A 15,513-nucleotide genomic window follows, 5' to 3' on the forward strand; every position below is an offset into this window, starting at 1 on the left:
CTGACAAGGACCGACCGGCGCGGCGTCTTGACCGTTTTGTTCCTAACGGCGCCGTTTGCCTGTCCGTCAAGCCACGTCCGCGTTTTCGGGGCCCACCTGTCGGAAAAGAGATCAAACGAGGCTAAACGGCTGTTCAGTGCTTTTTGCAACGGGTTAAGAGATTTTACGGTGTTTTTTGCAACAGATTAACGACTTGGTAGTTTCCTGCAAACCTAGCCACAAATGTGGTGGTTTCTTGAAATTGACTCCGTCACCTGCCTCCGGCACCACCACAGCAGCCACCGAAGAAAAGAATGACGAATCACCTCCTCACCCGAGCTCGACGCGGCTCCATCGCTGATATGCAGCTTTACGGACCTCCAAGGTGGCTCACCAAAAGTGAAACCCTTATCGTTGAACGAGTCAGACCGGGGCAACACCCCGGACACGCCATCGAACTCCAGATCTAGCAACCCACCACGACTAAAACACCGAAGGAGGAAACCATATCTGCCATCCACCAACCATGACCCCAGCACATGCTCTGTCTTCCAGATGTCGTCGATGCAGATCACAATCTGCATCCGCTCCTGGACTACCTCCCAAGCTCCGCGCCGACGCTGGAGCAAACGCCGTCGCAACGGCGGAGCCCGAGGAACAGGTCCACCACGAGGATGCCGCCGCCACGCCATCCTTACTTGAACAGACTGGTTTCCAAATCCATCCCCAACCATAGTACCGATGGCCTCGTCAGGGAAGGATCCAAAGAATCTTTATTCAGCGTTGTCATCGTCGCCGCCGAAGCAAAGACGATGAACAACCAAAAACCTAGACCACGAGAGCATAAAAACGATCCACACGCGTGGATCCGGCGACCCCCCCTCACCATCGACGACCGAGGCCGCCGGCGGAGGGGAGCCGCCGGAGAGCGGCGTTGGAAGATCGGCCTCCCCCTGGCGGCGGCTAGGGTTCCAGCCGCCAGGGACGAGAGGAAAAGAGGGACACATATTTGGCCAAGCGTCCAGTTCATCATGGTTCTCTTCCAAGGTAGCATTTGTATAATGTAACAGTACGCGCACTGAATAAGTGGCAGCGGCCGTTACATTATACAAATTCAGAACGAACAAACAGAGCAAAGAAAGGGCGCGCCGCTGAAGGACCAAGAAGAAGAGAGCAAAGCTGGGGGTATATCAAGTCGCGCACACAAATCCGAGCCGCACGATATGCAGGCGACGGTTTGGATCACTAGCTGGCCACGTCAGTGACGGGGTTAACCTGGGACCCGTTTGTACGTGCGTGTGAGAGTTGGGCTTAAATGCCTAACTTGGAGGGGGGACTGGGCATCTGGGAACACATCACGAACTGAAATCGGGGAAACCTGGCAGGGGCGGACTACCTATCTGAAAAGAAAAAAAACCCATCTTCCTCCTCTCTGAATCTCGTGCTTGTTCTTGAGGCTGTACTGAATTCTACCCTACTCCTACCCGAGTAATGCTAGAGCGTGTGGTGTGAGCCTCTCCTGTGATTACAAATCTTGTAGTGATTTGTATGGTCCTGTCACCAACAAGGATGATTGTTTCGCTGGTAACACAACAAAGGGGTGGTGGCGCAGTTGGCTAGCGCGTAGGTCTCATAGCTAAAAACGTGAGTCATCCTGAGGTCGAGAGTTCGAGCCTCTCTCACCCCACCTAGAAAAACACCATTGTTGTGATGAAAACGCTCAGTGGCAACTTGGGTCGCCACATATTATATCTGAACTGTCAGATAAAACGAGCAAGTCTGAACCTGGTGTTATTTTTGTTTCTTTCCACAGGGAATTTGGCAAAGAGACGGCAGAGGATGTCTCACACTTGTATGTGGTTAGTTATTAACATGAGCTTCACATTTTTCAATTAGAGATTATTTGCTGGAATCGTTGCTTTATCTGGACCAGAATTGGTCGCCTATAACGCAACAGCCAGATGACAAGGTTAGAATTGAGATCAATCACAAACCAAATCAAAAACAACACCCTTGGAGCAAAATCTTTTCTCGATGCGACATGATAAAAGGAGAAACTGAAAACTGAATCAGCATGAATTTGCAGTGAAGCTAAATCATTTCTTATTCAGCAGAGAGAGGCAAAAAAGTAGGAGTTGACCAGCTAAATCAGCCCCCAGTCTTCTCCAATCCTTCCTACCTACACATAACATCCTTATTACATACGTACAGATCAGGCAAGCAACGGTGGAGATCGATCTACACATAACAGTAACAACAGCGTTCCTACAAAGACTTGAAGGAAACATCACCACAAGATTTATGGATCTACAGGCCGGCTAAGCTTCAAGTCAGCTTTCATTTTCACTTCTTCCCCGTGGCAGCAGCAGACTGAAGGCCGCTCCAGTCGATCCCGCCCGCGATCCGCAGCGCCCTCTCCCGCCAATCTTCTGCCGTGTTCTTCGGTTCTCTGGTCAGAACATGTCACAGCAGACACACCGGTCACTTATATACAGCAGCACTCACTCTGATGTTAAAACAAAAATAAAACAGACAGACAAGGATGAACATAACACTCCATATAGCTTTACCTCTCGTGGCTCAGTTTTTCCATGTCTCGCCGCGTTAGTCTCGGGCCTTCATCCAAGCCCTCGCACACCAATTCACCATTCTCATCCGTGTAACAGAGGATGCCCATGTTTTTGTCTTCATAAACCTGGGAAAACAAAGATATGGTGTTTGCTTCAGATTACCAAAAACAGAGGTGTTACATGCTAACATAATTACATCATCACCATTATACTCCCTCCGCCCGGAAATACTTGTCATCAAAATGAATAAAAGGGGATGTATCTAGATGTATTTTAGTTCTAGATACACCCCTTTTTATCCATTTTGATGACAAGTATTTTCAGACGGAGGGAGTATTTGACATGTTATAGCTCTTGGCAAGAACAGGTACCTACCTTGTTCACCTTGCAGGCGAAGCTGACCAAACTAGAAGCTTGTTGCCTGGATTCGGAACTGGAGCAGCCATCCATGGAAGCTCTTGCGCAGATCTTCCTCCTTGGGACTATGATTGCAGCAGTAGACGAGTAGCACCTCAAGGCAGCCATGACCGAGCTTTGAGATGTGGAATCACACAACTACTGATCATGGAGTACATGTCATGTAAATGGCCATTAGTGGGATAGTGGTGGATGCAGTTTTAAATAGGGATGTTAGGTCAACCAAGCTGTGGCAAAGCAGATGATTGGGTGTGCTGTTAAGATTAAGTTCAGCTGATTGCCTATTAAATTGGCAGGCAAATTCCTTTTTCTAACTCTTGTAGCATTATTGGACAAAATATTCAGGTCATGACTCATGACAGTGACTTCCAAATAGCTTCCCACCAAGTTTCCCCACCTCGGTTTTTACAGAACACAGAATCGGATTTAAAATTGATAAGTTTTTATCTTTTTTGCAAAGGATAAGTTTTAGATTAACTTCAGAATGATACAAAGGAAAAACTCAATTGTTCCAGACATAAATCATGTAACTGACAGTTACAAAGCTCATGTTTTTTCTGTCCGGGCTTCTAAAGTTGTGCTACAGATAAAATAAGCCGGCGACTTTTAATCGCGAAATTCTTCCATGAAAGCTTCATGGAACGCCTTAAAGCGATAGATGATCAGTTGTATTTTCTCCTCCTGTTGCAGGATTGTGCATCTGAAATGCCATGTGCCAGGTACCTTCATTCAGAGTATAAACACAGAAACGAACATAATTAGAATACCAACACAAAAAAACTCTCTGAAAAGACATGGACTCAACATCCATAGACCACATAATAATATTGAATGAAAAAGATAAAATATAAGTTCCTATCTTTATTTCTCTTCTAGTCAGTTTCACACTCACTTGTCCAAACACAGAACCAGGCAAGACGACGATGCCAGTGTTTTCAAGAAGGCGGAGAGCGTAGAACACATCTGGTTTGGTGTTCATTGCCTCAGCAGCCGCAATCGCCCTTTTAGGCAACCGAACAGATGGGAATACAAACATTGCCCCTTCAGCCTTGCTGCAAGTCAGGCCTTCCAGGCTGTTGAATGCCTGCACCATCGCCTAAATAAAACCAGCCCAACAATGTGACATTCAGAGATAATGATATTTTTGCACGTAACAGAATCAGCAATGAAGATAATCATGGAAGTGGATGTGACAAAAGGGAACCTCTGCACATCGGGATAATGATAACATAATGCGATCTCTTTCTTCCCGGTAAGAGGTGTATGACTCATCTCCAACCTGACAAAGGGAGGCTTACTAAAACGTATATAGAAATACAAAGACACGATGAGATGCATATTTATTGACCTTTGGTGGGTTCATGACTAGGCTCACGAGGACCTGGCCAGCTAAGTTGGAGCATGAGCTTAGGGATGCCACTTTGTATACTTGTTTCCGAACTTCAGAATTGAAGCCAGTGACCTCCATGTAACCCCCTCTTCTCCCACATTCTCCATAGTATCCTGATGGAGAAGACGATACTTCTAACAAATATCAATCCATTCGATGGAGAATTTGTGGTGTATGTATGACACTTCACCCCCAGTAGTTCAGAACTTCAGATTACTTGGAACTTCGGAAATAGGAACAGATGATGATACGCCACACTTGGTTTGATATACAAGAAATACAGTATGCGAGACACTCCTTATTAAGCAAAGGGAGGGAAAGACAGTGCCTAGAAAGCCAATAGACAAAGAGTACATGGCGTGCTAGATGGAGAAAAAAGTCATTAGAATAACATTACCAAGTAATGGGTTCAAATTCGAATAAACAAATCACTACATTACCTATGTTCGAGAAAAAAATAGTCATTTCATTAGTATGATTCTATTCTATTGACATAACCAATATGCAAATCTGCTTTCGCAAGAAATTCCCTGTGTTGGCTTTACTCGATGAGTCGAAAGTCCAATGTTTAAAGAAATCTTTCTCATGAGTGCACCTAACATACTTCCCCTTCTCATTTTTATAGGAAGTAACAAGAGAGCCGCGTATAACTGAGAATAAACATGGATAAAAGGAAAAACTAGATGTCATATACCATTAGAAACTGAATGGAATGATATTAAAGAAATATCTTCTTCACCAAAACCCATGGACCGTGCTATCTTCTTGAAAGAGATGAATTTCTTTTCATCTGTGTAAACATTTTCTTGGTAAACCTACCAGTAAGTTCAAGAAAAGATACAGCGGGTTACATACACAAAATTCAAGGAAATTATATAGATTCTTATAAAGAAAGATACAAAAACCTCACCTCGTCTGCTAGAAGAACAAGGTTTTCATTTCTGCAGAATTCCACTATTTCACACTGGTTTTCCCTCACAAGAACCTATGTACAATTTAGCCACATCAAGACTTGTAGAACAATATATGGATTACACAAGTCGATGATCAGTAAACACACCTGCCCAGTAGGATTGCCTGGATTTACAACCACAAGTCCCCTAACAGTGATGCCCTCAGATCGGGCACCATCCAGCTGCTTTTTCAGGTCCGAAATACTCACGCCCCAACCTCCTGATTCGTCAAGGTAATATGGTACCTGAGAAAGCAGATATTATCCTGTTTACTGCATATTGGCAACCGGTAAAATCGTAGTTGATGTGGATTCATTTCGATCAAGTAACGTGATACATACAAGAGTTGCACCACACAGAACCATTGAGCTTGTATACAGAAAGTGTGATGGAATCGGGCAAAGGATGCCATCTGTTTCATCTCGTATCAATAGGTGCATTACCATATGAACCTGTTTGGAAATCAAACAAACAACTCGATTGTCAAGAATCATATCCGAAAAGAAGGAAAGAGAGAGATAAAAATAACTTTCATCTGGATGTTTAGTGGCATTGCTCATCTTATCATGGCATATTAGGTGCTTTAAGGCAATCATATATTAGTGCTAAGTGTTAGATGTGTATAGCCCCTTTTCGGTTTATCCCCATTGTATAAGGGGTCTCTTGCACTTTACCACACACTTGTATATGTATTGGCCTTAGGCCCTCCTGAGAATACAGTTGCTCTTTCCTAACATGGTATCAGATGCTTAGGTTCCCCTCGCTCCCCCGCACGCTGCAACTCTGTGCTCCTCTGCTAGACTCTGGCCACCGCCGTCGATCTCATCCCGTCCGGATCCGCCGCCCCGGCTGTCCCGTTCGGCCTTGTCTCCCCCGACTGGCGCATCTTGGCCCGCGCCAAGGCAAGCTCCTGCTCGATCCCGCCTCGGCAGCGCCTCCTCTGCTCGGGCCTGCCTCGGACGCGCCTCCTCTGCTCGATTCCATCCAGGCCGCGCGCTCCTCGTCCCCTCGCGCAGTGCCCGTAGTCCGGCTGTTCCAGCCGCCGCTGGTGCTCCCCTGCTCGTAGCCCGGTCGCCAGGGCCTGTCCGGGCGCGGCTGGATCGAGCTGTTCCAGCCCCCGCCGCGGCTGGATCTCCTGCTGCCGCCGGGGTCCATCTGACTGCGGCTCCCCTTGATCCGTTTCGGCCGCGGCTCCTCCCGCTCTCCCCAGCCGCTCGTCCGCCCGACCTCTGCTCGCTCTCGAGCCGCTCGTGTGTGAGCGTCTGCTCGATCCAGATCCCGTTCGGGTCTGTGTTGACTCCAAAAAAAAAGAGAGACAATCAGCATGTCTTCGTCTGGCTATGTAGCTGTTCCTCGGTGCTCGGTGATCTTCGATGGCACCAATTATGCTGAGTTTGTGGGCTTCATGCGTATTCATATGCGCGGGCTCCTCCTGTGGGGTGTTCTCTCTGGCGAGGTACCTTGTCAGCCCTGCCCTGTTGCTCCGGTGGCTCCTGTTCCGCCGGTACCGCCGGTACTTGCTCCTGATGCTTCTCAGGCTGATCGCGATGCCGCCAAGGTTCTTGATGATGCTGCAGTTGATGCCTATGATCAGCAGGTATCCGCATACTCTGATGCTCTTTCTGTCTACCGGGATGATCTGTCTGCTAACACTCAGTGGTGCAATGATGATGCCCGAGCTGCTGCTGTCCTCACTGCGAGTGTCCTCCCTCAGTTTGCTTCGGAGTTCATGGGACTTGGCACCGTTGCAGCGATGTGGGCTTATCTCTGTCAGCGCTATCAGCCCTCTGGTGATGCTCTCTACCTATCTGTGGTGCGTCAGGAGCACGCCCTCCAGCAAGGTGATTCCTCTGATGATGAGTTCTATTCGCAGTGCTCTGCCATCTGGCGTCAGCTTGACTCCCTTCGGACGGTTGTCTGTGGCACCTGTCGTTGCTGTCAGACTACTCGGTCAGATCTGGAGTTTCAGCGGGTCCATGAGTTCTTATCTCGTCTCCGCTCTGAGTTTGAGCCCAGACGTGCTCACTTGCTTGCTCGTGGTCGTGTTCCTATATCGGAGGTGCTTGACGAGCTTCGGGCTGAGGAGACACGCCTTCGCTCTGCTGGGTTGCTTTTGGTTCCGTCAGTATTGGCTGCCCGGGCTCCTATGTCGTCTGCTCGTCTCGCTGCTCCGCCGCTCCTGCCTACTCCTCCAGGGGGGGTGAGCCGTCCTCCTTATGCTGAGAAGGGCACGTCGCGCCGTGACACAGTCTGTGGTTACTGTTCCCGGCCAGGTCACCCAGAGTCTGATTGTCGCCAGAAGAAGCGAGACCAGAGGCGCGTCTCCTCCAGCGGGCCTCCTGTGGCTTCCTCGGCTACGTCACTCACTGACCAGGACATTGTTCGCCTCAAGCGTCTTCTTGCTTCCTCAGGCTCCTTGTCGACTGGCTCTGCTGCTGCTGTGACTGCATCCTCCTCCTCACCATCACAGGCATCTACATAGTCAGGTACATCTTCGTGGGTTCTGGATTCTGGAGCCTCTTTTCATATGTCTTCTGATTCTTCCGCGTTGTCTTCCCTCCGACCTCTTGATTCGCCTGTTAATGTTCTTACTGCCGATGGCACATCTCTTCATGTTGCTAGTCGTGGTATCCTTTCCACTCCGTCCTTTTCTATTCCGAGTGTTTCACATGTTCCTCGTCTTACCATGAATCTGTTTTCCGCTGCCCAACTTACTGATTCTGGTTGTCGTGTCATTCTTGATACCGACTCTTGCTCCATTCAGGATCGTCGCACCAAGACTTTGGTTGGTGCTGGCCCTCGGCGCCGTGAGTCAGAGGGCCTTTGGGAGGTTGACTGGCTTTGTGTTCCTTCCGCTGCCACCACTTCTGCCAGCTCCCATGCTCTTGCTGCCTCTTCGTCTGCGTCCTTCCAGCAGTGGCATCATCGCCTTGGTCACATCTGTGGCTCTCGCTTGTCTTCTTTAGTTCGTCAGGGCCTCTTAGGGTCTGTATCTGGAGATGTCTCCTTACATTGTAATGGTTGCAGACTTGGCAAACAGACTCAGTTACCTTATCCTACTAGTGAGTCAGTATCTCAGCATCCGTTTGACTTAGTTCATTCTGATGTCTGGGGTCCTGCTCCCTTTGATTCGAAAGGTGGTCATCGCTACTATGTTTTGTTTATTGATGATTTTTCTCGCTACACTTGGCTCTACTTCATGAAATCTCGTAGCGAGGTTCTCTCTATATACAAACGTTTTGCTGCCATGGTTCACACTCAGTTTGCCACGCCCATTCGTACTTTTCGTGCAGACTCTGCTGGGGAGTATATCTCTTAGCTGTTGCGTGGTTTTCTAGCGGAACAGGGTACTCTTGCCCAGTTCTCATGTCCTGGGGCTCATGCTCAGAATGGCGTTGCCGAACGCAAGCATCGTCATTTGCTTGAAACGGCTCGTGCGCTCATGATTGCTGCTTCCCTTCCACCCCATTTTTGGGCTGAGGCTGTTTCCGCATCCACCTATCTCATCAACATTCAGCCATCGACTGCTCTTCAGGGTGGCATTCCTATGGAGTGTCTCACTGGTCGCTCTCTTGACTACTCAGCTCTTCGTGTGTTTGGATGTGTGTGCTATGTTCTTCTTGCCCCCCGAGAATGCACCAAACTGACTGCTCAGTCGGTTGAGTGTGTTTTCCTTGGCTACAGCGATGAGCACAAGGGCTATCGATGTTGGGATCCTGTGGGTCGTCGCTTGCGCATCTCGCGTGATGTGACTTTTGACGAGTCTCGTTCTTACTACCCACGTTCTTCTTCCTCGAGTTTCTCTGCCAACGACCTTTCCTTCCTTCTTCTTCCCGATACGCCCCGCTACGTGCCTCCTGTGTCACCTCTTCCTCCTGCACCTCTCATTCCTTCTCATTCACCACCGACCCCGTCTTCTTCCTCCTCCTCCTCCACCTCTCCACCATCATCTCCAGTCCGTCGTCCTCTCTCCCCGTTTCCTCTCCACTATACTCGTCGCCCTCGTACTGAGGATGTCTCCTCTGACGAGCCTTCCACCTCTGCTGCACCTCTCACGCCTCCCCCGGTTCACAACCTTCGTGCTCGGCCTCGCCCTCCGCCTGATCGCTACTCTCCTGATCGGTACGGTCTCTCTGTTATTGCTGAGCCCACTTCCTATCGGACTGCCATGACTCAGCCTGAATGGCAACTTGCGATGGCCGAAGAGCTTGCTGCTCTTGAGCGCTCTGGCACATGGGATCTGGTTCCCCTTCCTTCCGGTATCTGTCCCATCACCTGCAAGTGGGTCTACAAGATTAAGACTCGCTCCGATGGTTCTCTTGAGCGCTACAAAGCTCGTCTTGTGGCCCGTGGTTTTCAGCAGGAGCAGGGGCGCGATTATGATGAGACATTCGCTCCTGTGGCCCACATGACCACTGTTCGCACTCTTCTTGCTGTGGCTTCTGTTCGTCAGTGGTCCATCTCTCAACTTGATGTTCAGAATGCTTTTCTCAATGGTGAGTTGCGTGAGGAGGTTCACATGCAGCCACCACCGGGGTACTATGCTCCTGATGGTATGGTCTGCAGACTTCGCCGCTCCCTATATGGTCTCAAACAGGCCCCTTGCGCCTGGTTTGAGCGCTTTGCCTCTGTGGTGACTGCCGCTGGTTTCTTGCCCAGTAATCATGATCCAGCGCTGTTTGTTCACACGTCTCCTCGTGGTCGGACTCTTCTCCTTCTCTATGTTGATGACATGATCATCACTGGTGACGACTCTGATTACATCGCCTTTGTTAAGGCTCGTCTTCGCGATCAGTTTCTCATGACTGATCTTGGTCCACTTCGCTATTTTCTTGGGATTGAGATCTCTTCGACTCCTGATGGCTTCTACATCTCCCAGGAAAAATATATTCAGTATCCTCTTGCTCGCGCTGCTCTCAATGATGAGCGCACTGTTGTCACTCCCATGGAGCTCAATGTTCAGCTTCGTGCCTCTGATGGTGACCCTCTCCCTAATCCCACTCGCTATCGTCATCTTGTTGGCAGTCTTGTCTATCTTGTTGTTACGCGTCCTGACATCTCCTATCCTGTCCACATTCTGAGTCAGTTTGTCTCAGCCCCCACCTCTGTCCACTATAGTCATCTCCTCCGTGTTCTATGATATCTTCGTGGGGCACGATCTCTCAGCGCCTTTTCTTTCCCCGCTCCAGCTCTCTTGAGCTCCAGGCCTACTCTGATGCTACCTGGGCTAGTGATCCCTCTGATCGACGCTCCCTGTCTGCTTATTGTGTCTTTCTTGGTGGCTCTCTTATTGCCTGGAAGACAAAGAAACAGACTGCAGTTTCTCGCTCGAGTACAGAGGCTGAGTTGCGAGCCATGGCTATGCTGACGGCTGAGGTGATCTGGTTACGATGGCTCCTTGAGGATTTTGGTGTGTCTGCTACTACATCGACTCCTTTATTGTCAGACAGTACTGGTGCTATCAGCATTGCGCGTGACCCGGTGAAGCATGAGCTCACCAAGCACATCGGTGTGGATGCCCACTTTGTGCGTGCTGCTGTGCAGGATCAGACTCTCGCTCTTCACTATGTGCCCTCTGAGTTACAGTTGGCAGACTTCTTCACGAAGGCACAGACTCGAGCGCAGCATAGTTTTCTTCTCTCCAAACTCAGTGTTGTCGACCCACCATGAGTTTGAGGGGGGGTGTTAGATGTGTATAGCCCCTTTTCGGTTTATCCCCATTGTATAAGGGGTCTCTTGCACTTTACCACACACTTGTATATGTATTGGCCTTAGGCCCTCCTGAGAATACAGTTGCTCTTTCCTAACACTAAGGACGAGGTTCGTAAAGAAAATAGTGCTAATGACTAAAGTGCAAAAGTAACTTCCAAAAAGTAGTTTGACAGCGTATGGGATATAACATTGTCAGCATGCCCAGAAGTAGCAAAGGAGCACAATATCTCCAACTATTATTCAGAGTGTTATGCACAAGATGGTGGATGGAGGAATTGCACACATATGGTGGATCAAATAGTACCGGCGCGGCTGCTCCATCTGTTAGGAAAATGTCCTCTGCATTGCATGGGAAAGCATCACGAGAGGCTATTCCTGCAGCAATTGCATTCCGCAACCCTTCGGTACCCTAGAGGTGAAAACGGTCAGGTTTAACTAAAGCTCATTTCTGCATTTGCCAAAAAAGGTTCTGGGCTCCTGATCTTGCCTGACAGTGGCTGTATCCTCCCATTGCTCTCCCAGGAATGAGGTCTAGAATCTCCCTTGTCCTTGTTATTGCATCAGAACTGCAACAGCAACAATCGCGTTGAGCTATCGGTTATGAATTTGAATGCATCTTGCTCAAATGATGTGTGGTGTTTATTACCTGAAGATGGAACTAGTTACACTGCAGTCTAGAAGATGCGGGTAATCACACAAGGCAAGAACCTGGAAGACAAGAAAGCATCAGAGCATGAAGAAACGAGATTGCTAATAAAAGAGTTCATATGGAGCAAATCACCCACCTCACGGAAGAACTTAATTGGTTGTTGTCCAAGGTAATGTGGATTGCTAAGGTTGCAATAGATTATCTATCGGAAGAAATGGCAAAATTAACCACAGTAAAAAAACACTAACAGAAGTAGACGTGGCAAGGTTCTGAATTTGGGGAAAGTTGCAGCGGAAGATGATATTCAATTGTTTGTCAATAATGTGATGAGATTCACTGGAACATACCTCATTGAAAGGGTATGAATCTCGATTTGTTTCTAGCTCTTTTTGCATGCGCTGGACACCAAGAAAAAGAAGAGAAGATCACTTAATTTGCATGATGTGCCAAGCTCAAGTTACATGTAATTTCAAGTCTGCAGACAAGTCAGCAACAATTAATAGGTGCAGCAAAATAGTAGAGTGGCAAAAATGTACCAAAGGGAAGTGCTCTTTGAATAGTCATATGAATACATTCTGGTGGATCTCACCCAATCCATGGCAGTAGTGATAAAGCGAATCAACACAGTGAAAGGAAAGAGACAGAGCTGTAGGCTGTAGCTAATGAGGCTTGCTACCCTGTCCTGACACCACGGCATGTCAACCTGTGAAGCCTCTCCTCTTCCTTTAAGGGTTCTACCAACCAATCAATCGCTAAACATGGGCAATGTTGGTGTTTCTTGATGTCCAATGAGATTGGGGTCGTTTGGATCATTTTTTTTTTGTGTGTGTGTGTGTGGAGAAATTCAAAAATTCATGTCCAAAGTCCAAACATATGGTTCTGTCTCATGTACGGCCGCTCAGACGCATAAATCGTAGTGCAGCAGCTTCCGTTTCTCAGGGATTTCAATCTCTTGGGAAATACAGTAGTAACTGGGGAAGGTACCTGCGCGCGGCCGGCGACGGCGCCCCCGAGGTGATCCGCGAGCGCCAGCACCTGCAAAACCAACCGGCCGCCAGCATTGGACTTGGAAACGCATGTGGATCGGGCGGCGGCGGAGACCTGCTACCTTTGGGTTTAGGGAGTCGACGGTGAGGGCGCGCGCGGAGGCGGGAGACATCGTCGCTGAGACCCGGGCGACGACGGCGGGCGGGGGGGAGAGCGGTGGAAGCGGGGTGGTAAGCGGCGGCCTGGGAAGAGGGCACGGGGAGGGGAGAGTGGGGTGGCAGTTCAGTCGGTCGGTCGATCACGAGGGTGGCAGGTTTGGTTGGCTAGCCAAGCCACAGTCCAAATGTTGCTTCACGTGTTACGTGCTGCAGGCCGCCGCCACCTCGGGAGTCGGGACGTGACGTACTTCTTCGCCGCGAAAGCCCGGAGCATCCCTGGCGATTCCGCAAAATTACCGCGAAATGGCCATCGCAGCCGATCCAACGGCTCAGCTCGCGGAAGGCGCTCCGGCCGTAGGATGCGCTCATTTATGTTTACCGTTAGTAATCGTCTCTCCTACTAGTTGCTTTTACCGCCAACGTCGGGAGTTAAACTGAGGCTTAACTAATCCGGAATGTGGCTAAGGTTGTACTCATTATCAATTCCCCAATTCCGTTGTGATGGCTAAATTCATGTACAAATTCTTATATTTCATATACTTATGTATTAAACTGGACTTAATTTGGCCTTGCAGTGTCGAAAACGCTCTTATATTATAAGACGGAGAGAGTAGTATATACTTGCTCAGATTTCATAATCAGATACACTTTGCGTAGCCATTTCTTACATGGATCTGATGTTCCCACACAGCCGTCAGCTGCCTCTAGCCATCTCCTTCACCATCGTCTCCTCTTTGTCGTTACGTAAAAGGTCATCATGCATGATATCTTTGCGGTGCACTAGAGACGGCTAACCCTCAGGCCCCGCTTGGAATCGGGGTAAATTTATGCACCCATATATCTTTTACAAGCGTATATTACCAGCCATATGTGATTTTCAACTAAGAAAAAGAAACGACGCAGGAATATGTATATTTCACAAGTGTAAACCATGGAAATCAAAAATCAAATCAAGCACTCACGCGGATCTACCAGTCATGACCTGTCATTGAGGTCCTATAAAGGTGAGGCTCCATTAGGTCTAGTGTGTTTAGAGCTTCAAACAAACTCTGCCAGTATAAAAACAAGAAGCCAACCCACACAATAGCGCACCAATAGCTACCCAAACAACCTAACACAAAATGCAATCCGAACTAAAAAAAAGCCTCTCACAAAACACCCCCAAAAGGCCCACCCACACACCCAATCCTGAAGGGCACTGCCAACAAACCATAGCAATCGTGCGTGTAGAGGGGAACCAGGTCGTGCGACTGTCAGGACAGGGCAAGAAGTGGACACACCCAGGACATGGACGAGGACGCGGCACTCCTCCTTGGGATGCAGCCACAACAACCAGTCGTAGCCCATGGAGAAGCCAATCTCCCTCCAAATGGCCTTCCACTGGTGGAAGCCGATGCGCTCACCATTCCCTCAAATTGCCTCTCCTCACAATAGTTTAGAGCCTCACCGCCTACCCGAATGGCCTCCCCTCTCTCCATAGCTTAGGCCGCACCGGCGGCACGACAACGCATAGAACCGACATGGGCACAAGGAGGCTGACCAACATCTATTCCTAAGAAGCATAGATCTTTTAGGAATATCCTAACACCTATTCTAGTATATTACATCATGTACTTGCGTATGTTGCACATGGATACCCCTTTTGTTGCTACTCCTTCCATCCATAATGTAGTGCATATTTTTTTTTTTGAAGTCAAACTTTGTAAAATTTGACCAAGTTTATAAAGAACTATTTATATTTACAATACCAAATATATAAAATATGAAACTATATCTTATGATGAATCTAATGATATATGTTTGGTATTCTAGATGTAAATATTTTTCTCTATAAACTTGGTCAAAGTTGATGAGGTTTGACTCTTAAAAAAACCTATATGCTCTACAATATGGAACGGAGGGAGTATAATATATCAATATTGTCATTTATGTTGTAATCCGTTTAAGAAATACTATAGGTTTTAGGAGCATCAGAAGATCAAGGCAAAGTATGGAATGTATCATCACGGAGTTAATATACTATAGCGAACTTCTGACCAATACCATTAGTGTCAAGAGAAACACTTTGTAATGCAATATTAGCTACACATGAAGGCAATTAAATGCACAAAAAGGAATAAAACAGCACAAGCTTTCCATCAGAAAGCCGCAGTGCAGTTCAGTTGGTCAAGGCAACAAGTCGCAACAAATTAGCGGATCATATCAGTTGGTAGTCATGTCCAGAGGACACCTTCTCTTGGTGATGTTGAGTTCTATATGTTGTGTTGTGAAAGGCCCTGTGCTGCAAAAAATTACTCCCTCCATAAACTAATATAAGAGCGTTTAGATCACTACTTTAGTAATCTAAACGCTCTTATATTAGTTTACAGAGGGAGTACTAGCTTGGATAGAATTAACAGATGTGGCTCCTGCAGACATAGGTACCCATAGAAGTTTGTTACGAGTACAGAGAAAAAGTAACTATAGGATGGATAAAATTGAGAGTTTGAGACAATGCAACATATATGATGTCATTCCAAAGATACACATATTGATGTCATCGCTTACTTCTACATGACTTGCTCAGTTAAACTCTACTCTGCACCAATAAGAAACATGAATGCAGTATCGAAAAGCAGTATAGACCACTCATCATGATGAGTTGTGTGGAAATGCAACACTGCCTACCCCAGTCCATGTGTGTTAGCTTTTTTTTTTT

General features: G+C 47.8%; 2 protein-coding genes and 1 non-coding gene across 3 annotated transcripts; 1 reads left to right on the top strand and 2 right to left on the bottom strand.

The window, feature by feature from the left end:
• Positions 1-1,576: 1,576 nt before the first annotated feature.
• Positions 1,577-1,666, top strand: TRNAM-CAU. The gene is given in 2 exon segments: positions 1,577-1,614; positions 1,631-1,666. It is a non-coding gene; the product is annotated as a tRNA-Met (tRNA).
• A 388-nt stretch (positions 1,667-2,054) lies between these two features.
• On the bottom strand, positions 2,055-3,339 carry LOC119307520. The gene is made up of 3 exons (XM_037583597.1): positions 2,925-3,339; positions 2,550-2,674; positions 2,055-2,428 (listed from the first exon to the last, which is right to left on the bottom strand). The coding sequence occupies exons 1-3, from the start codon at positions 3,072-3,074 to the stop codon at positions 2,323-2,325; spliced, it is 381 nt and encodes a 126-aa protein (XP_037439494.1). The 5' UTR covers positions 3,075-3,339; the 3' UTR covers positions 2,055-2,322.
• Positions 3,340-3,451: 112 nt separating this feature from the next.
• LOC119307518 (alanine aminotransferase 2-like) lies at positions 3,452-12,954 on the bottom strand. Its single transcript, XM_037583596.1, has 15 exons — positions 12,779-12,954; positions 12,655-12,705; positions 12,018-12,068; positions 11,807-11,872; positions 11,668-11,729; positions 11,509-11,587; positions 11,326-11,430; positions 5,651-5,761; positions 5,417-5,554; positions 5,267-5,341; positions 5,051-5,171; positions 4,315-4,469; positions 4,171-4,245; positions 3,859-4,062; positions 3,452-3,689 (listed from the first exon to the last, which is right to left on the bottom strand). The coding sequence occupies exons 1-15, from the start codon at positions 12,827-12,829 to the stop codon at positions 3,573-3,575; spliced, it is 1,461 nt and encodes a 486-aa protein (XP_037439493.1). The 5' UTR covers positions 12,830-12,954; the 3' UTR covers positions 3,452-3,572.
• Positions 12,955-15,513: the final 2,559 nt, after the last annotated feature.

This window comes from Triticum dicoccoides, chromosome 5B, assembly GCF_002162155.2.
Source record: "Triticum dicoccoides isolate Atlit2015 ecotype Zavitan chromosome 5B, WEW_v2.0, whole genome shotgun sequence".
Classification (NCBI taxonomy): Eukaryota; Viridiplantae; Streptophyta; class Magnoliopsida; order Poales; family Poaceae; genus Triticum; species Triticum dicoccoides.

Bases quoted from the DNA above. Each gene is read 5' to 3' on its own strand.
- LOC119307518 (XM_037583596.1), bottom strand. From the start codon at position 12,829: ATGTCTCCCGCCTCCGCGCGCGCCCTCACCGTCGACTCCCTAAACCCA. The intron at 11,730-11,806 runs GTGGGTGATTTG...CTTGTCTTCCAG, and splicing joins CAATTAAGTTCTTCCGTGAG to GTTCTTGCCTTGTGTGATTA. The intron at 5,342-5,416 runs GTGTGTTTACTG...AATTGTACATAG, and splicing joins CAGGCAATCCTACTGGGCAG to GTTCTTGTGAGGGAAAACCA.
- LOC119307520 (XM_037583597.1), bottom strand. From the start codon at position 3,074: ATGGCTGCCTTGAGGTGCTACTCGTCTACTGCTGCAATCATAGTCCCA. The intron at 2,675-2,924 runs GTAGGTACCTGT...TTGTTTTCCCAG, and splicing joins TCGCCTGCAAGGTGAACAAG to GTTTATGAAGACAAAAACAT. The intron at 2,429-2,549 runs GTAAAGCTATAT...TGTTCTGACCAG, and splicing joins GAAAAACTGAGCCACGAGAG to AGAACCGAAGAACACGGCAG.